Source organism: Mytilus californianus, unplaced genomic scaffold (genome assembly GCF_021869535.1).
Source record: "Mytilus californianus isolate M0D057914Y unplaced genomic scaffold, xbMytCali1.0.p SCAF_1, whole genome shotgun sequence".
Taxonomy (NCBI): Eukaryota; Metazoa; Mollusca; class Bivalvia; order Mytilida; family Mytilidae; genus Mytilus; species Mytilus californianus.
In genome coordinates this window covers 7478200-7496258 of record NW_026262581.1, presented here as the reverse complement: position 1 = coordinate 7496258, position 18059 = coordinate 7478200, and the positions used below count along the sequence as shown (strand labels likewise).

Below are 18059 nucleotides of genomic sequence, written 5' to 3'. Positions count from 1 at the left end.
TTTATTTGATACAGCAACCCATCAACAAAATGAAAAACATATCTATTGGTCTGTTAACAGTGTTTAACAACTGACAAGTGTTTACACATCTTGTCAATATCAAAGTTGCTATGACTCTAGACAAGACTTAAGTATGTAGGATTTATTTATTGACTCCGTAAATCATAAACTGTGGCCTTTGGGGCAAATACATAGGGGTTTGGATGAGGGATGGTAGGAGGAGGCTACTTCATGTTCCCTCAAAATTTGCCTCTGATAACATTAATAAAACACCTTGAGAATTTTTCATTTGTATTGAAGTCTTACTAAAAATGAGCCCATTAAATTTAAGACATGATAATTATGGACACATTCAATTGCCTGTGATAACAATCATTACATATGATTCTACATTTACAAATGAAAGTTCTTCATGCCACCGTTGATTTCAATTTAATTTTATCATGGAGTAATTATGTAAGTGAAAATCTGGTAAAAAGACAAATGGTTCTTAGATTTAACGTCTACTAAGTATAAACATAGGACTGCTTTGCTACACATGGCCATTTATTTTCTACTGGAGAGATTAACAGCACAATGATGTCAATCAGTCATCAAATACTTTTTTCATTTCAGTATGGAGAGGCAATGTACAACTGGTTCCCAGTCTGAAGTGGCAGTATTTTATATCTGTAGATGGTGTTCACAGTGAATACCCTGGAAATGCTTTCCAATGGTTTGACAACTGTCATGATGCTAATAACATTAGACACAGGTTAGTATACATATCAAATTTGTTTTATGAACAGAAATTGTTTAGAACAAGTTAAGTCAAGTTGATTATATTTTTTATTTTTGCTCACCTTATGGGTCATACTGCATTCTATCGAAAGAAGTCAGCACATTTTTGGAGTTTATTTAAAGGTAATGTTTGTTATTTACACACCGGCTTTTCTTGTTGTATCCCGTTTGAATACATGGAATGCATACAGTTGAATTGTGTGTGTGTGTATCTTTCTGCAATTTTTATACGACCGCAAAAAAATTTTTGTGGTCGTATATTGGTATGACGTTGGCGTCGTCGTCGTCTGGCGTCGTCTGAAGACACATTGGTTTTCGCACTCTAACTTTAGTTTAAGTGAATGGATCTCTATGAAATTTTACCACAAGGTTCAATACCACAAAAGGAAGGTTGGGATTGATTTTGGGGGTTATGGTACCAACAGTAAAGGAATTAGAGGCCAAAAAGGGGCCAAAAATAAGCATTTTTGTAACTTCCAGACATAACTTGTGTGTTAGTGTATGGATCTCTCTGACATTGTACCATAAGGTTCCATATCACAAAAGGAATGCTGGGATTGATTTTGGGGGTAATTGCCTCAAAATTTTAGGAATTAGGGGCCAAAAAGGGGCAAAAAACAAGCATTTTTCTAGTTTCAGGACAATTACTTGTGTGTAAGTGTATGGATCTTTCTGAAATTGTACTACAAGGTTCCATATCACAAAGGGAAAGCTGGGTTTGAGTTTGGGGGTAATTGCCCTAAACGTTTAGGAATTTGGGGCCAAAAAAACACATTTTTCTAGTTTCCAGACAATAACTTGTGTTCAAGTGTATGGATCTCTCTGAAATTGTACTGCAAGGTACCATACCACAAAGGGAAGGCTGGGATTGAGTTTGGGGGTGATTAATCATAAGGGGGTTCAAAAAATTTGGGGGGGGGATTTTTTTTTTTTTCCTTTTTTTTCTTTTTTTCCTTTTTTTTTTCTTTTAAAATTTTCCATTTTAAGTGGGTTATTTCTGAATTTATATTTAAAAGCAAATAATAATGATATGGTAGGAGATACACACCAAACAGGATGTGTAAATTATTATATAATAAGTATTGTGCAATAGCAAGAAATTTTCAATTGCACAGTATTGCACAATAGCAAGAAATCTTCAATTGCACAGTATTGCGCAATAGCAAGAAATCTTCAATTGCACAGTATTGCGCAATAGGAAGAAATATCCAATAGCACAATATTGCGCAATAGCAAGAAATTGTCAATTGTACAGTATTGCGCAATAGCAAGAAATATTTAATTGCACAGTATTTTGCAAAAAAGATACTTCGTATAAATTGCTTATTTCTTGACCAATTTCAATGGGGTTTTATTCTTGAATTCTTGGGGTTCTTTAATATGCTGAATCTAACCGTGTATTTAGTTTTTGGATTTTGGGCCCCGTTTTTAAATTGGTCCACATTGAGGTCAAAAGGGTCCAAAATTAAACTTTGTTTGATTTCATCAAAAATTGAATTATTGGGGTTCTTTGATATGCCGAATCTAACCATGTATTTAAATTCTTAATTTTTATACGCCCGTTTACGGGACGTATTATGGTATACCTCTGTCCGTCTGTCCGTCCGTCCGTCTGTCCGTCTGTCCGTCCGTCGTCAACATGTCGGACATTAACTCAAAAATGCTTTAACCAATTTGCATAAAACTTTGGTGAATTGTTTATATCTATTGACGTGAGCTCCCTTTCGTTTTTTATAAATTTTAGATTTTACTTTTCTGAGTTACAGGGTTTTATTCATTAAAAAAAGGGGGAATTTCCAGTTTTCGGACAATAACTCAAGAATGCTTTCACCAACTTGCAAGAAATTGGGGTGAATTGTTGATATCTATTGACATGAGCTCCCTTTCGATTTTTATATATTTTAGATTTTACGTTTCAGAGTTACAGGGTTTTATTCATAAAAAAAGGGGGATTTTCCAGTTTTCAGACAAAAAATCAAAAATGCTTTCAGCAGTTCTTATGAAACTTTGGTGAATTGTTTATATCTATTGATGTAAGCTCCGTTTAGAATTTTATAAATTTTACATTTTACATTTCTGAGTTATGGGGTTTTATTCATTAAAAAAGGGGGGATTTTCCAGTTTTCGGACAATAACTCAAAAATGCTGTCAGCAATTCTCATGAAACTTTGGTGAATTGTTTATATCTATTGATGTAAGCTCCCTTTACATTTTCTTAAATTTCTAATATGACATTGAGAATTAATTGAACTTTATTGGTTTATAGTCTGACAACAGATTTACTAAGTATTGCGCAACAGCACAGTGTATTGCACAACAGCAAGAAATCTTTAATTGAATATAAATTCAATTTATATAGATATAGGAAGATGTGGTATGAGTGCCAATGAGACAACTCGCCATCCAAGTTACAATTTATAAAAGTAAACCATTATAGGTCAAGGTACAGCCTTCAACATGGAGCATTGGCTCACACCGAACAGCAACCTATAAAGGGCCCCAAAAATTTACTAGTGTAAAACCATTCAAACGGAAAAACCAACGGTCTAATCTATATAAAAATGAGAAACGAGAAACACCTATGAACTACATATACAGACGACAACTACTGTAATCAGATTCCTGACTTAGGACAGGTGCAAACATTTGCAGCGGGATTAAATATAACCAATTTCAAGTTCTTTGACTACATTTATTCAGAAACCTATAATATGTCAAATATTTAATTACAATCCAAATTCAGACCTGTATCAAGCTTGAATATTGTGTCCATTTTTGCCCCAGCTGCTCAGGGTTGGACCTCTGCGGGCGTATCCAGCTGCGCTCAGCGAAGCAGTTTATTGGTTCCGTTTTCAAATTGGTCTACATTAAGGTCCAAAGGGTCCAAAATTAAACTTAGTTTGATTTTAACAAAAATTGAATTCTTAGGGTTCTTTGATATGCTGAATCTAAACATGTATTTAGATTTTTGATTATGGGCCCAGTTTTCAAGTTGGTCCAAATCGGGGTCCAAAATTAATCTTTGTTTGATTTCAACAAAAATTGAATATATGGGGTTCTTTGATATGTTGAATCCAACCATGTATTTAGATTTTTGATTTTTGGGCCCCGTTATCAACTTTGTCCACATTGAGGTCAAAAGGGTCCAAAATTAAACTTTGTTTGATTTCATCAAAAATTGAATTCTTGGGGTTCTTTGATATGCTGAATCTAACCATGTATTTAGATTTTGGATATTGGACCATAATAGGTGAATGTCCAATTTAAAATTTTTAAGTTCTTAGACCACATTCATTCTGTGTCAGAAACCTATTCTGTGTCAAATATTTAATCACAATCCAAATGCAAAGCTGTATCAAGCTTGAATGTTGTGTCCATACTTGCCGCAACTGTTCAGGGTTCGACCTCTGCGGTCGTATCAAGCTGCGCCCTGCGGAGCATTTTATTATTTTTTAGTATCATTGAGGTCAAGTCATGATTCCAATCTTCATCAAACTTCATTGCTATTAGGATAGCTTTGAAATTACTTTATTTCAAGGTTAAAGGTCAAAAGTCTAGGTAAACACACAACTGCCAAGGTAATAGCTTGAGTCAAGCTTTACATCCAATTACCATCAAACATTACCATCTGTCTTTAGAAATCAGGACAACTTCAACCCTACTAATTAAGTTTACAACATTACCATGAGAAGAAATCACTGTCCAATATTTCACCATGAAAGAGACTTTGATTTCTTGTTAATTTCAAGGTCATATTTCCAAGGTCAGGGTCATTAAATGAATGCTTGTAGGAACCATAGAATTACAGTCTTTCCTTGCCATGACGAAAGCTTGAACCTTTTTAAAGTTGAGGACTATTGGACAAATATCACATTCACTTGACAGACAGCATTATGGAGAAACTGACAATTTAAATTAAGGGGGATTGGAATGGGATGCTCCACTTAAAGGTGTCTTTGATTTTAATTGTGCAATGGATTAAGAGGGTATTAATATAGTGAAGAAATACTTTATCCTATAGGTCGCACTGTTTTAAATACCATAGTTCGTCTTTTGAATAGACTTTCATGTTATGAAAGAGTAACCTAAGACAACAATATATGAGAGGGATAATGATAATTTAAACTGTATAATCATAGCTTTATAACTATGCTTAAGATAATCTGGTTCACATAGGTAATATGGAATACCTGTATTGTAGTATAGGTAAAAATGACATTGGTATATATCTGCTCATCAGGAAAATGTTAAGTCTTTTGTTTGGTAATTATCTTATCATTTCGGATGTCATCCCAAACTTATGTGGAAATGAAATGTACTTGTATCATTTTATTTAGGATATTGTTTAATGCATATTGCATTTGATCTCAAAGTTTGTATCTGTATGTTAATAGGAAGAGAGACACCTTAATTTATTTTACCTTGCAAGTCCACTGCATATATTTACATAAAGATCAACTCTTTAAAACTTTTATCAGAAATACAGAGAGAAGCGTGCTTTGTATACCATCACTTATCTTTTTCCAGTTTTAATTTTCTTTGAACTTAGAAATGATAGTTTGAAATGTTTCCAAGTCTAAGTTGTTTTATAAATATTCTAGTGAAAATTTGCGATATTGAACATAAACCCAAGATTCCAGTGACCTAGATTTTCAGTTCTTAATGTCTATAAAAATCAAATGAATTTATTTAATGTACATTTACACATGAGGGAATTTATGAATCTTTTCCTTGTTGTTATATTCAAACATACAGAAAAATATCTGGCATATTGCTATTGATTTATACAGTTTTCCCCTCAAAATAACATATTTTACACAGGGTTTCTATATACTTAATGATGGTTTGATTTCACTTTGTGACTCATAATGGTGAAATAATTGCTGGATTTTATTACAAAAGCCATCTTAACCAAAACAGTTTGAAATTGATTTTTACCAGTCTAGCCAAAATCCTGACATGAATAGTAAAGACCTATACTGATATTAAAACCTTTGTTTGAATTTCATGCTACTTTTTATCTTTTTGTTTGTAAAACTTCAAAAGAATTTTCTGTTATTTGGAACATGTGTTTAATGCAATAAAACTGTTTTTATTATAATTCTGAAGGCAGTTGTTAATCTTTGATAATTCTGGCTGTGCATGTTGACATGCTTAATGGGGAGTACCACATAGGCTATTTAGTCATAAACACTGCTATTGTCCTTATTACTTCAAACATTTAGCTGTGCTCTGTAATTATATTGATTGACACTGGAGGCCTTTTATGTAGTTTTGATCATATGTATCACATGTTACATAGCTTTTTCATTTTGCATCTTTCCTTTTATCTTGCGTACATGTATATAGCCTTTGTAATGTTAATTGGGTCTCGATTTTTGTCATTCATCTGTAGATTCTAATACTATGTAATCTTAAGCTGCAAAAAACCTACAAACAATGCCAATATTTTATCGACTTAATATAGCAAGCTAGCTTGTATAAAAAATAAACATTTTGTAAATGAAATTAATCAGCAGAAATTACCGGTAGTGGTAAATTTAGCAGGTTCATTTGTGTAGTTTCAGTTCAAAGGTCTTTAATTGTAGTTTTCAGAATACCAAACATTACAAAAAACTTTTGTTAACTTAACCTGACATCATTTGAAAATATGTTTATCTCTTACCCTGAATAATTTCACACAGCATGAAACCAATGTCTTTTCTATGTCTTGCAATATTTTACAACATGAGGTGTACAGTGATCCTGTGTGATTTTATGTGTCATGAAATATTAGTTCCTTCATAATAAAAGTTCCAAATGGGCGAAATATTATGTGATAGAACATTTGTTCCAACAGGAAGAGATATTATGTCATTGTTTATAATAAAGTTTCCAGGGGGGGGGAGGGGGGGGGGGGGGTGTCTTCTGTTTGGCGGAACAACTATATGTTGACATATGCACAGGTATTGCCACACTTAATACCGTACATTACATACAATCAAAAGCATATTAAACTTTGCTAGAAATTTAGTACCTAGAGAGATATGTTAAATGATTTTACAGTATTGTCAAGTGCATCATATCTCTGCTTTCATAATTAAAGTTGTTGAAGAAAGTAATTGATTGTCTGTTTCTGGTGGTTAACCTGGTCAGGAGGTGTACAATATAATAACGTAAAGGACTCCTGCTGAGAGATGTAATAGTTTCTCCTTTTCTTCTAATTTACAGTTATCTATAGAACATTACCACATGTTTTTTACTCTTTTGATTTTCATACACATACAGGGTTTATCTTTATTGCCAATTGCAAAGCTGTTGGTATATGCAGGATATTTAAGCTTTGACAAGAAAGATGTACTATTAAGGCTTTTCTGTAGTAAGGAGTACACAAACAGGTTGCAGCAGCTGATGTTATATAATTCTGTCTATATCATATAAAATCATGACTCTCCTCAAGTTGGTAGTTAGATCCTCTTTATATTGACATCAAATGATTTTCTGTATATAAATGTTTTTATATACATGATAAAAGGCATATTTTCTTTATATCTTATGACACATTAAAGAAACTTTGCGTTAATCTCAAATTTGTATGTAGGCTTCAAACGGTTTTCTTGACTTTGCTATATACCACAGGAACTGCTTCAGACAAAGTATTTCTTTGAAATGAGTTGATTAACAAACTTTATCAGTGCCTTTAGCTTCTCTCTACAAGTCATGACTGTTGGAGTTGGAATGGTTTGTACTTTGGATGATGCTACACTTCTTATTCTTAAAAAAAAGTAATAAATTTAATACCCTAATCCATCGAATGGCTTCTATTTTTTGTTATTGAATTTCAGAGAACTGAACAGCTATGATCACTCAGTACATTTGTACTTTTTGTGAGATAAAATGTATTTAAAGTCCCAGTTTTTTGTAAATTGGTTATATTAAACCCATAGCAAGAACCATTGGCCCAAAAATACATATATATATTTTGTTGTTCTTATGGTTCCACATGAAATAGCTGAAAATTAGGTTCACAAGGGTACAATGTATTTGTGTCATTAAATGAGCAATAGTACATGACTATGCATGAGATGTGCAACAAGATCAAAGAAATTAATTGTTTTCAATTGATGTACTTGTAGTATTTAACCAGAATTAGTCTTTCATTTCAAGTACAGGATATTATAGCTTCATATTACAGATAAAAATATGTTTTATTACTAAATAACATATTTATAATTTCAGAAATGTGTATGTTTCTACAGTACAACCACAGTCAAAGCATCTAGTGATAGTTATGGACCATGGGAATTCACTGAGTCCAAACCAACTACGAATAGCTAAAGGAATAGCCAAACATATATTGTCATCATTGTCTGAAAAAGACAGGGTATGCTTAGGGAGTTATTTCCCTTATTTTTGAAATCAAGAGTTATTTCCCTTAAATTGTAAATCAGAGTTATTATCCCTTATATAAGAAAAGTTTTAAAGTAATTATTGCATTTATTACCTACCATGCTTTGTAGTTACGTGTATTTCCCTTATATTTGAAATGTTTTTAAGTATCCATATTGGAAATGTTTTAAGTATCCATTATCAAGCATGTTTATGTTTATTTTGGTATATTGGAATTTTTAATAAGTATCCATAATTGAAAATGCTGAAGATTTTATTTATACCAATTGTTCCAAAATATTTATTTGCATTTCTTCAACGAAAAATCAGTTGGTGTGTTGAACAGAATAGATTTAGACAAATAAAAAAAGTTAAACAGGATAAACCCATGTAAAAAAAATATTTGTTTGTGGAAAGTTTTTTCAAAGCCAACATGTGGTTATGAAGTTAAGCTGTTTTTAAGGTTCAATTAAAATAGCAGTAAATATATAGAGGATTTATTCACACATTTAGTAAGATTGAAGAAAATAACAAATTAAGACTACAGAAAGAGACCAGGACTAAAATTATATGGTAAATAGGAAACTATTATAATAAATTTGTATTTGTAACTTAAGTAAGAATTATGTTCTAAAATTTACTTTCAATCCTATACTTTAGAAGAAAAAATTATAAGAATAAACCTTGTATAGATATAATATGTAACCACAATTTGGTATATATATTGTAGGTTGCTGTTATTGGACTTGCATCAAAGGTATCGTTTCCAAGAGAACCTGATACAGACTCCTGTCTCCATAACAAGATGGTTCCAGTCACATATGAAGCTAATCTACATTTCAGTAACTTCATTGATAAGCTGGAGAAAGAAAATGGTATGATTTGCAGTGTTCTTTTAAGTGTAAAGTTTATCAAAGCAAAAGCCTTGCATATATGTGAATCAAATTCCATGAAAAACTTATATTGAAAGAATTTGAAGTCCAGATTATAGCATTATATAAGCTTTTGTCTTTCTTTGGGAATGTAAACTATGAGTTATATATTCCAGAATCAGTCTGAGTTATGTTTCAGAATCAGTGTATGTATAGTATGAGAATCAGTGTATGTCATATTAATATGCTCTTTTTTTATTCCTATTTAACTTTTCATTACATTTAATATTTTTTCTTACACAGTAATAAAGTGTACTGTAGAATTAGAGTGTGTATGTATATTTTTCTATTTTCTTTACAGCTGCTACTAACCACACTCTAGGATTTAAGACAGCCTTAGACATTGTACAGAAAACTATGCACAAAAGTCCAGTTGTCAATATGGGTACCGGTAGGTCCCTAACAAATGTATATATGTATAGTAGGTGCACAAAAGTCAAGACAAGGTCTGATGCAAATTTACATATGAACAGTAGGTTAAAAACACATGTGCTATTTTTGTGGGTCCTTTATAGTTTGCATGTGTACACTTCATGCACAAAAGTCCTGTATTTTATGTTTTTTATTTTTTTGTCCTAGCTTACGTTGTACGATATCCTATGTTAAGAAATTTCCAGTATTTTTTTGTACTTTAACCATTGAAAAAATGAAAAACGATCATGGGATATTAGTTTGAATTAATCTTTTTTGGACTTAATTTTTTAAACTCTTGTTAGGCACACAGCTTTTTGGAATGTTTTAATGTATTCAGATGATTTCAGATTGATTGGTATATCATAAACAGGCAGGAATTTTTTGTTTCATTAAAGGTGTTTTTTGACCAGTTTATTAATTTTTGTTTTACTTTTCAGATTATGCTATGGTAGTATACATTAGTCGTGGATTGCTGTCGTCTATTAATGAGCCCAGTATCGTGTTAGAAACAATTGCAGAGCTGAATGGGAGACTTAAAAACAGAGTCATTATCAACACATATGCTGTTATTGATGGTAATCATCAATATTGCTTTACTGAAGAGATTTGTCATCTTACAATATTATCATTGTACTTAGGTGGCATTCAGGTGTCAACAGTCAATACTAATGGCATTTTCATGATGTACAGTTTACTGCTTACTTAAAAACTCATTTCCATATACATTAACATATTAATGATATAATCACCAATAACGAAAAATGTGGTAACTGTAATAGAAATCACATTGTTTTACTAGAGACGAAAGAAGGTTTATATTCCAAATGAATATATGGTTATGTGGGTAAAACATCAATGAGACAACAACCCAACAATGAAATAAAACCAAAGAATTACCCAGCTAAATTTTTTGTGTGTTAAATTTTTTCAAAGGGCAATTTAAACATGAGAAAAACATTTTTTTTAATGTTAGACAAGGATGTCTGAAAGTTTTTTTAAGTTGATTGTAAAGATGCAAATAGATTGTTGGCTAAGAAATAAAAATATCGCAAGAAGACAAATAACAAAATGTCCCTTTGTCCATTACAGATGGTAAACCTGTTACATGGGAGAAGAGTTTTCTACAGAATGTTGCCAAGCAAAACTTTGCTCAGTATAATGTACAACAAAGAAGTTCTGAACCCATTGTTGTAAGTATATTGCTCATTTATATTATGGTCTATAATATAGTCAAGGTAGTTTTTATTGGAGGATAGGGTATATATACTGTTTTCAAATTCATTGCTCATCATCTTCCTGATAATCAAATACTTGTATAATCCTACACATAATGGCCATGTATAAAAAATATTGTCACATTTTTCTCTGTAACAACAAAACAGAGTTTCTTGAATTTTGTTGTTAGGCTTCATATCTATATGCTCTATAGTGTGATTTATTTTTCTCATTTCTCTTTTATCAACTTTTTCATCACATTTTTCTCGAGGAAATTTGATATCAACATTCATGTGAGATTGTTACTCTGTGATGCATTTTTAAATCCAATGTTCCTCAACTTTCTATGTACCGGATGTTTTAAGAATTTGTTGCTGTCAGGTTTAAAACGACATAGATTTATCAATAACTTATTTCTTGTTATTGCAAGTGTTATTATTGATCTTATTGCAGCCTGGTACAATGATGGCTATAAATACAACCAAAGATCTGAGTATGTCTGTAGGAAAGTTTTATTTACCATTCAACCAATCAGCTTCAGAAGTACCTGTCTTCTCACTGCCTTACATAGACAAAGCTGATAAAGGTCAGTCAAAACTTTTTACTCTTCTATTATAGAAACATTTATTATTATTTGAAGATGAACTTCTTATAGGATAAATAACCCCTGTAGATCAAGTTGATCAGACATTCAGAGCTATTCATTTTCTTTACATAAATATCATGAGCTTTTGTTTGATTTTGTCTTGCCTTGATGAAGTTGTGGAGGGGAGATTTTGGGGTTTTTTTTGTTGTTCATTTTTATTCTAAGGAAAATAAGATATTTCCATCCAAAATGTTGACATTTTTCATACTCATATCTCAACAATTAACAAGAAAATTTTGAAATGACATACATGCTTGCTATTGGATGAGATGCTAGTATCATATTAAAATGATTCATTTTTACTGATATGTCTAATATTATCTTTAGCAGTAATACAACATTTTCACAGAATTAACTGCAATACTTTGATTTGATTTAAAGGAGATGTGAGATACAGATCAATTTGACAGCAACTCAATTAAAATTAACAGACTATCAAAGTTCTACCATCATCACCAAATTAAAAAGATTTTTTTTTTATTCAGGAAGCACTGTTCTGAATTTCTAAAGGAAAATCTTGAAGATTACCCATATTTTGCAGAAACACAAACATTCCACAGTTTTCTTTTACAACATATATTACCTAAATACAATCCAACTTCTCATTGATTTTAAAATGCTCTTATAAAAAAGATTGTTTTAATTTTTTTAACAGCACTGACCATTACCATAAGTCAGACATGTTTCCATAACAACAAGGTGATTGGAATTATGGGAGTAGATCTACATATGGAGGATATTGTACAAGATATTACATACTATGATGAAATGGATGGTTCATATGCATTTGTCATCACATCTGAAGGTATTTGTCAACACCTGTAGAGTAACTAACACAATCAGAAAATAATGGGACTGATTGCTTGTCTTGATTGTTCTGAGAGTCTGAAACTGACTGTTTAACTTTTTCAATCTTTTTCTTTTTATGACAACTGGATACAATACTTTCCCAAAAGAAGGTGCATTTCAAAAAGCAGGAATACAATCCAATACATAACATACCAGAGATATTTAAAGATCTAAGTACCTTATATTTTTAGATATTCAGGCCAATTGCTTTATAATACTGCCTTTGTTACATGATTAGCACAAAAATTGTTGTATAAAAATATTTTTAGGTATATTATAACAATTTAATTAAAAGAGATGCAAGATATATATCAATCAAACTACAGCCAATCAGCATTACAACAACAAAGTTATTAGTTGGTATGCATGTTGTTACTTCTTTATCTTACATATTACAGGTTATACCATTATGCACCCGTCTTTTACACGTCCAGTTAAAACAGATGTACAACCAATGCATACAGACATTTGGCATTTTGAGAACAATGAAGGATTTGCCAGGATAAGGAGTGACATGATCAAGTTAGTAGATAGTTTTACTTCATCAAAGTGAAACCTAGAAGTAGTTTACAACATTTATATAGTGAATGTTTTCAGTTAAAGTTTAAATTCATGTATATAATTTTGAAACACCTGGAAGGTTATTATCAAACTGATATTGTTCTTAGAAAATTTATTTTGTGATTTTGCAATCATTTATAAGGATAGAAATTTGGCCTCTAGATGTAACAGTTTATTGTGATCAATTTAGATTGTTATTTGTACCCCATGTAATGAATTTACGAGGTGTATAATGTTTTTGACCCGTCATTCAGTTAGTCAGTTCAAAGGACCATGTAAGGTTTGTGGGTTAAAGACTGAGTGTTCACATCATTAAACTTAACACTTTACAGTACTATTTTGCCTATGAGGTAATTTATGCCTGTGCATTATGGGTTTGCACATGTATAAACTCTTTGGTTGCCATGAATCCCAACAATGAAATAAAACCTAACATACAACATTGGAATTACAAATGTTTAATTACTTAAATGAATTATATTTCAGTATGGAATCTGGTGAACGGACATTAATCTTGAGAAATGATGTGAAGACCAATAGATCTGAAAACGATGCTAATTATTATGCCACATACATATGGAAAAGAGTAGAAAATACACCATTTATTGTAGCCATTAAAACTTTTTCTCAAATAGAAGATGCAAAAGTCTTAGAGAAAATTACCAGTAAGTTGAAACATAAACAGTTTTGCTGATATAATTTTTTAGTTTAAGACAAATCTGTTAAACTTGAAAAGCTGTTTTTATGCTTAGTTTTACTAGTAGGACTAATACTCCTTTACATACTAGTTCTTACTAAGACGTATCTTTACAAATAAACACCCTAAGCTGATTGGTCTTGGTTGCTTCTCTTCAGAAAAGAGTACACATGATTCCTCTTTTATTTTATATTTATTGCATGTTAAAAATATATATTCATGTTCCTTTAATTCTGAAAATTTCTGTTAATAATGGTGTTTGATAAATTAAAAGAAAACTTTATCTGTTTGATTGATGGATGAAAATTTACGTAAAAGAGAAGAACCCCATGACTTATATATATCAGAAGATATCATAAGCACATTTTTTATGTGCATAGGAGATTTTTCAATAGAAGTACACAACATGTCTTTTTTATAGGTTTCAGTGCTAGTGATGTTAATATGTTGTATCATCGACTAGATCTTCTACCAGCCAGTACCATGTGTTTACATCTTAAACAGTTGGCCACAGAAGGTATTTAGTCAAGATCTAGTAAAACTTTGCTTAAGTTAAGTTCCAGTGATTTTTGGGCTAGGACTTATGGTAATCTTTCTCCTAGTTAAAGATTTTATCATCATGAATGAAAAAAGTATAGTCTGACTTGGAGAATATCTGACAGAAAGGGTTATTTGTATTTACAGTATATAAGTCAAATGATGAAAGCATTGGTTTCTTTTGAATATCTTTTTTCTCTTGAGTAATCTGTCAGAACAGTGATAAGAATCGCTGGGATAATAAGAAGCATCAAAGTATAATGTTTTGCCACTTTAAATGTTTTTCAAAGGAAATGAACAATTGTATTTTGAGCATTAAACATCTAACTATTAATCAGGAAATGTTAAACAGTGTTATGGATGTCTTTCAAATGATGTTTTCTTAACCTTACCTTTGCAGATACAAGCACAATATTTTTGTCGCCAAAATGTTTTAATGAACCATACGATCACATGAGTTTACGTGAAGACAAGAAAATGGTTAGGAGTTACACTGCTTACCTTAAAGAACCTTATGTAGAACTGACCAATCCAGGAATCAAGGTATGATAACAAACTGGTCATTTTCTCAAATGTTATGAGTAAAATCATAAGTTGTCAACAAGTCAGGTAAGATTTACGATCTGTATTAGTCATAAGATTTGTTTGTCAAATGGTGAATAAAAGTGTATTGTAATTGCTAGTAATGTTTGTTTTGAAATTTATTTTGAAAATATCCGATACATTTTAATGCAAGAAAGAGATCATTAAAAATTAGTTTTTAGGGACAGAATTCTACCATTTGAAATATAAACTTTTGCTTAAGTTAAATAAGTTTTTGAACTTGAATGGCTGCATTTTTTTTTAAGTTCAAAAACTTATCTAACTTAAACAAAATTTTTTTTGAAAATGCATGAAAAAAATATGGTTTCTTGTTATGATCCAGAAATTTTAATTTTCAAAGAGCATTTATTTTTTAGATATAACTGTTCTTTTAAAATTTCATATTCATTCAATACCTCTCGATATCACAATCTTTCATGCAAATTTCGAATCAGCTCTTTCATTAAAAATGCCTTTGTTTGTTTGAATGTAGTTGTTGTTTACATATTAACTTATCTGTTGACAGGATGGTGTAAGAGATGATGCCTTAGCCACTGGTAGAATTACCAATGATTGGAAGTTAAGATACAACACAAGTGCTCACAGAGATAGTATAGTAAGGAGGTCAGTGTTTCTTTTTTGGAGTAGTACAGTAAATTGACATTATACCTTGTTGAAGCTATGTCACTAATTTATAGTAAAGGGCTATTTCAGGAAAAAATGTATGGAGGTGTTGGACAACACTATTTTTATATTTCCAATCTACAAATTTTTTTTCATTTGTAACATCCATCTATAAAAAAACTACCCACAGAAAGAATTATCATTTGGTGTCCAAACCCTCCCAGTTTTCCTGGATTAACCCTTATAAGGTTGGTAGTAAAGGAGAAGTTGTGTTTAGGGGCCTATTTGGCCCAAAAATTAAGTATTACAATATAAGGGGTTATTTTTTGGCCTAAAGACAACTGATATATGTGTGCAAATTTCAAACCGTAAGGAATTTCAAAATGTTGGGGAGATTTTGCAGTCTACGAAAAATGAAAAAAATTGCTTCTTTTGACACATATGCAAGTACCACAACAATAATAACATTATGAGTGGTGTTGTTCACATAGACAAATATTGTGGTACTTTAATGTGCTCTATCTTTTGACTAAATCAGATCTACACAGGTCGTTCAAAAAATCTGTCTTTTAAGCCTTTGGAAGATGATCTTTTGCAGTAATCAATTTTTTATTGTGAATAATTCATATTGGCTGTAGATTTATTCAAATATTTAGCTAAAACTAACCTCTGCTCAATTTGTGTTTGTAGGTATATAGCAACAACAAATGGTGTATTTAGAATGTACCCTGGAACATTACTAGACAAAACATTTGATCCTTCAAAAAGAACATGGTAAGTATTGATTAAGATTTGTATTTTTTGTAGCTGAATGTCTATTATATTTATGATTACAAATGGTTTTTAATACTGTATTTTATCAAAAGAATGTCTAGTTAATTTACTTCAGTACTAATACTAGTAGTTTAACATTATTTTTAATTCATTCATTAAGATTCATAATACATTATATGTAATAAATGAAAGTCATTCCACAAATTCTTATATTTAAAAATGTGAAACTTTTGTTCATGGTAGGGAATGACAAAACCACTAAAAAATTACTTTCTTTCAAACATATGTTCTGAAACCTTACAGAAGCAAATGTTGCCTTAATTCATAAAAGTGAGAGACGAAAGATACCAAAGGGACATTCAAACTCATTCAAAACACAACATAGAAAAAAACAAGTTATACATATAAAATTATATATCATCTTCCATTAAACTTTAGGTATACAAGAGCCTTTGAGTTTCCAGGAAAAGTAACACTGACAGCACCATATTTAGACATGGGTGGAGCTGGTTACATTACAACCATCAGTCATACCATCTATGAGGGAAAGTAAGATCTTATATATATTTGTTATTCTGATATGGGGTTTTTAAATTGAAAATTTATGAGATATGTAATAGTAATATGTTCTACTTTGTTATAGACACATTAATTGAATTAAAATAAAAATAAAATCAATGACTTGTCAAACAATTCAAATATAAATGGAATTCCCTAAAAATTAAGCATAAGAATTGCTAGAATAATACTTTGTATGTTTAGAAGTAAAAAATCCGGAAATAAGGAATTTCTTTCTTTTGTTATTAGGTAACATTGGGTCAAAGTTTCTTTAAAATAGTAAACTTGGCTTGTAATGTGTAAGTGCTTTAACCACCAGCTTCAGGTTTTTAAATTTATAAAATATTCATTTCAGAGATGATGCCATGCACAGTTCAGCCAATAAAGTAGTAGCTGTGATGGGTATGGACCTGACTCTAGGATATTTCTACAAAATGTTACAAGATCATATCTATATATGTAGCCATAAGACTGTCAGGTCAGTATTTTATTAGAAGTTCAATCTATATCTGTAGCCATAAGACTGTCAGGTCAGTGTTGTATAACACACAATTACTCCCTCGCATGGTTGGTCATATTCTAAAGATATAATGCAAGTGAAAATGTGTTCCCAAGCCCATCCCCCAAACAAAATTTTGTGTTTTGAAATGTTCAAAGGAAGTTTCTTTAAAGTGTACTGGAAGTACACTGTGAAAAGTATTATAGAAGTCTATCCTTTGCAAGCTATTTAATATATTCTTTTAAATCAAAGTATTTAGGTGTAAGTGATTGCCATTATAAAATATTTTGTTGTTTTTTTGTAGGTGTTTCATCATGGACGACAGAGGTTATCTAGTGGCACATCCTGCTTTGATAGAACCAAATGGCAAAGGTCCTGTTGAAAAACAACATATCACTCATCAGGTAATTTAAAGTTTAAAAAAAGCAAACCAAATAGTTAAAATGTTGAAATTTACATATAGAAAAACTAATTATAAGAACCAGTTTCAAATGAATATGTACATGTATATATTATATCACCATTCTAAGAGTAGGGGATATAAAGGAAATGTAAACCTTGTCTGTCTGTTTGTAAAACATTCATTTTTGTAACATTTTTCTCAGAAACTACCAGAATGATTTCATATTTGGTCTGCAGCTTGACAGTGATGAGTTGTAAAATGTGAGCACTTTTCAGATCTGTCAGATACATACATCCTGTTTGCTGATACATTGAATTTATCAGTATGTTGAATTAACTTAAAACTTTTCTCAAGTACTACTTAGCAGAATGATTTCGTACTTTGGTCAGCAGCTCTACAGTGATGAGTTGTAATGTGTGTCAACTTATTGGATCTGTCAAATACCTACTTCCTGTTTTCTGATACTTTGAATTACGAGTGGGGTATGCTTAGCATGGCTATGCATGCATTCTTGTTTTACATAAAGATTTAAACAAGTTTCCCTGTCAAGTGATAAAGAAAAGACTGAAAACTTAAGTTGTATGATATAGAATCTATATTTGAAACCATTTTTGAAGAAG

At 31.1% G+C, this 18059-nt stretch overlaps 1 protein-coding gene across 1 annotated transcript in view; it reads left to right on the top strand.

The window, feature by feature from the left end:
• LOC127698646 (VWFA and cache domain-containing protein 1-like) overlaps window positions 1-18059 on the top strand; it is a 53416-nt gene that overhangs the window by 22850 nt on the left and 12507 nt on the right. Inside the window, exons 5-21 of the mRNA XM_052202221.1 lie at window positions 616-754; window positions 7999-8143; window positions 8879-9023; window positions 9382-9465; window positions 9932-10069; window positions 10584-10684; window positions 11163-11295; window positions 12011-12160; window positions 12603-12726; window positions 13252-13430; window positions 13884-13979; window positions 14400-14542; window positions 15108-15205; window positions 15896-15979; window positions 16418-16528; window positions 16893-17015; window positions 17341-17440. Coding sequence (XP_052058181.1) covers window positions 616-754; window positions 7999-8143; window positions 8879-9023; window positions 9382-9465; window positions 9932-10069; window positions 10584-10684; window positions 11163-11295; window positions 12011-12160; window positions 12603-12726; window positions 13252-13430; window positions 13884-13979; window positions 14400-14542; window positions 15108-15205; window positions 15896-15979; window positions 16418-16528; window positions 16893-17015; window positions 17341-17440 — 2093 coding nt within the window. The remainder of the gene's footprint in view (window positions 1-615; window positions 755-7998; window positions 8144-8878; window positions 9024-9381; window positions 9466-9931; window positions 10070-10583; window positions 10685-11162; window positions 11296-12010; window positions 12161-12602; window positions 12727-13251; window positions 13431-13883; window positions 13980-14399; window positions 14543-15107; window positions 15206-15895; window positions 15980-16417; window positions 16529-16892; window positions 17016-17340; window positions 17441-18059) is intronic.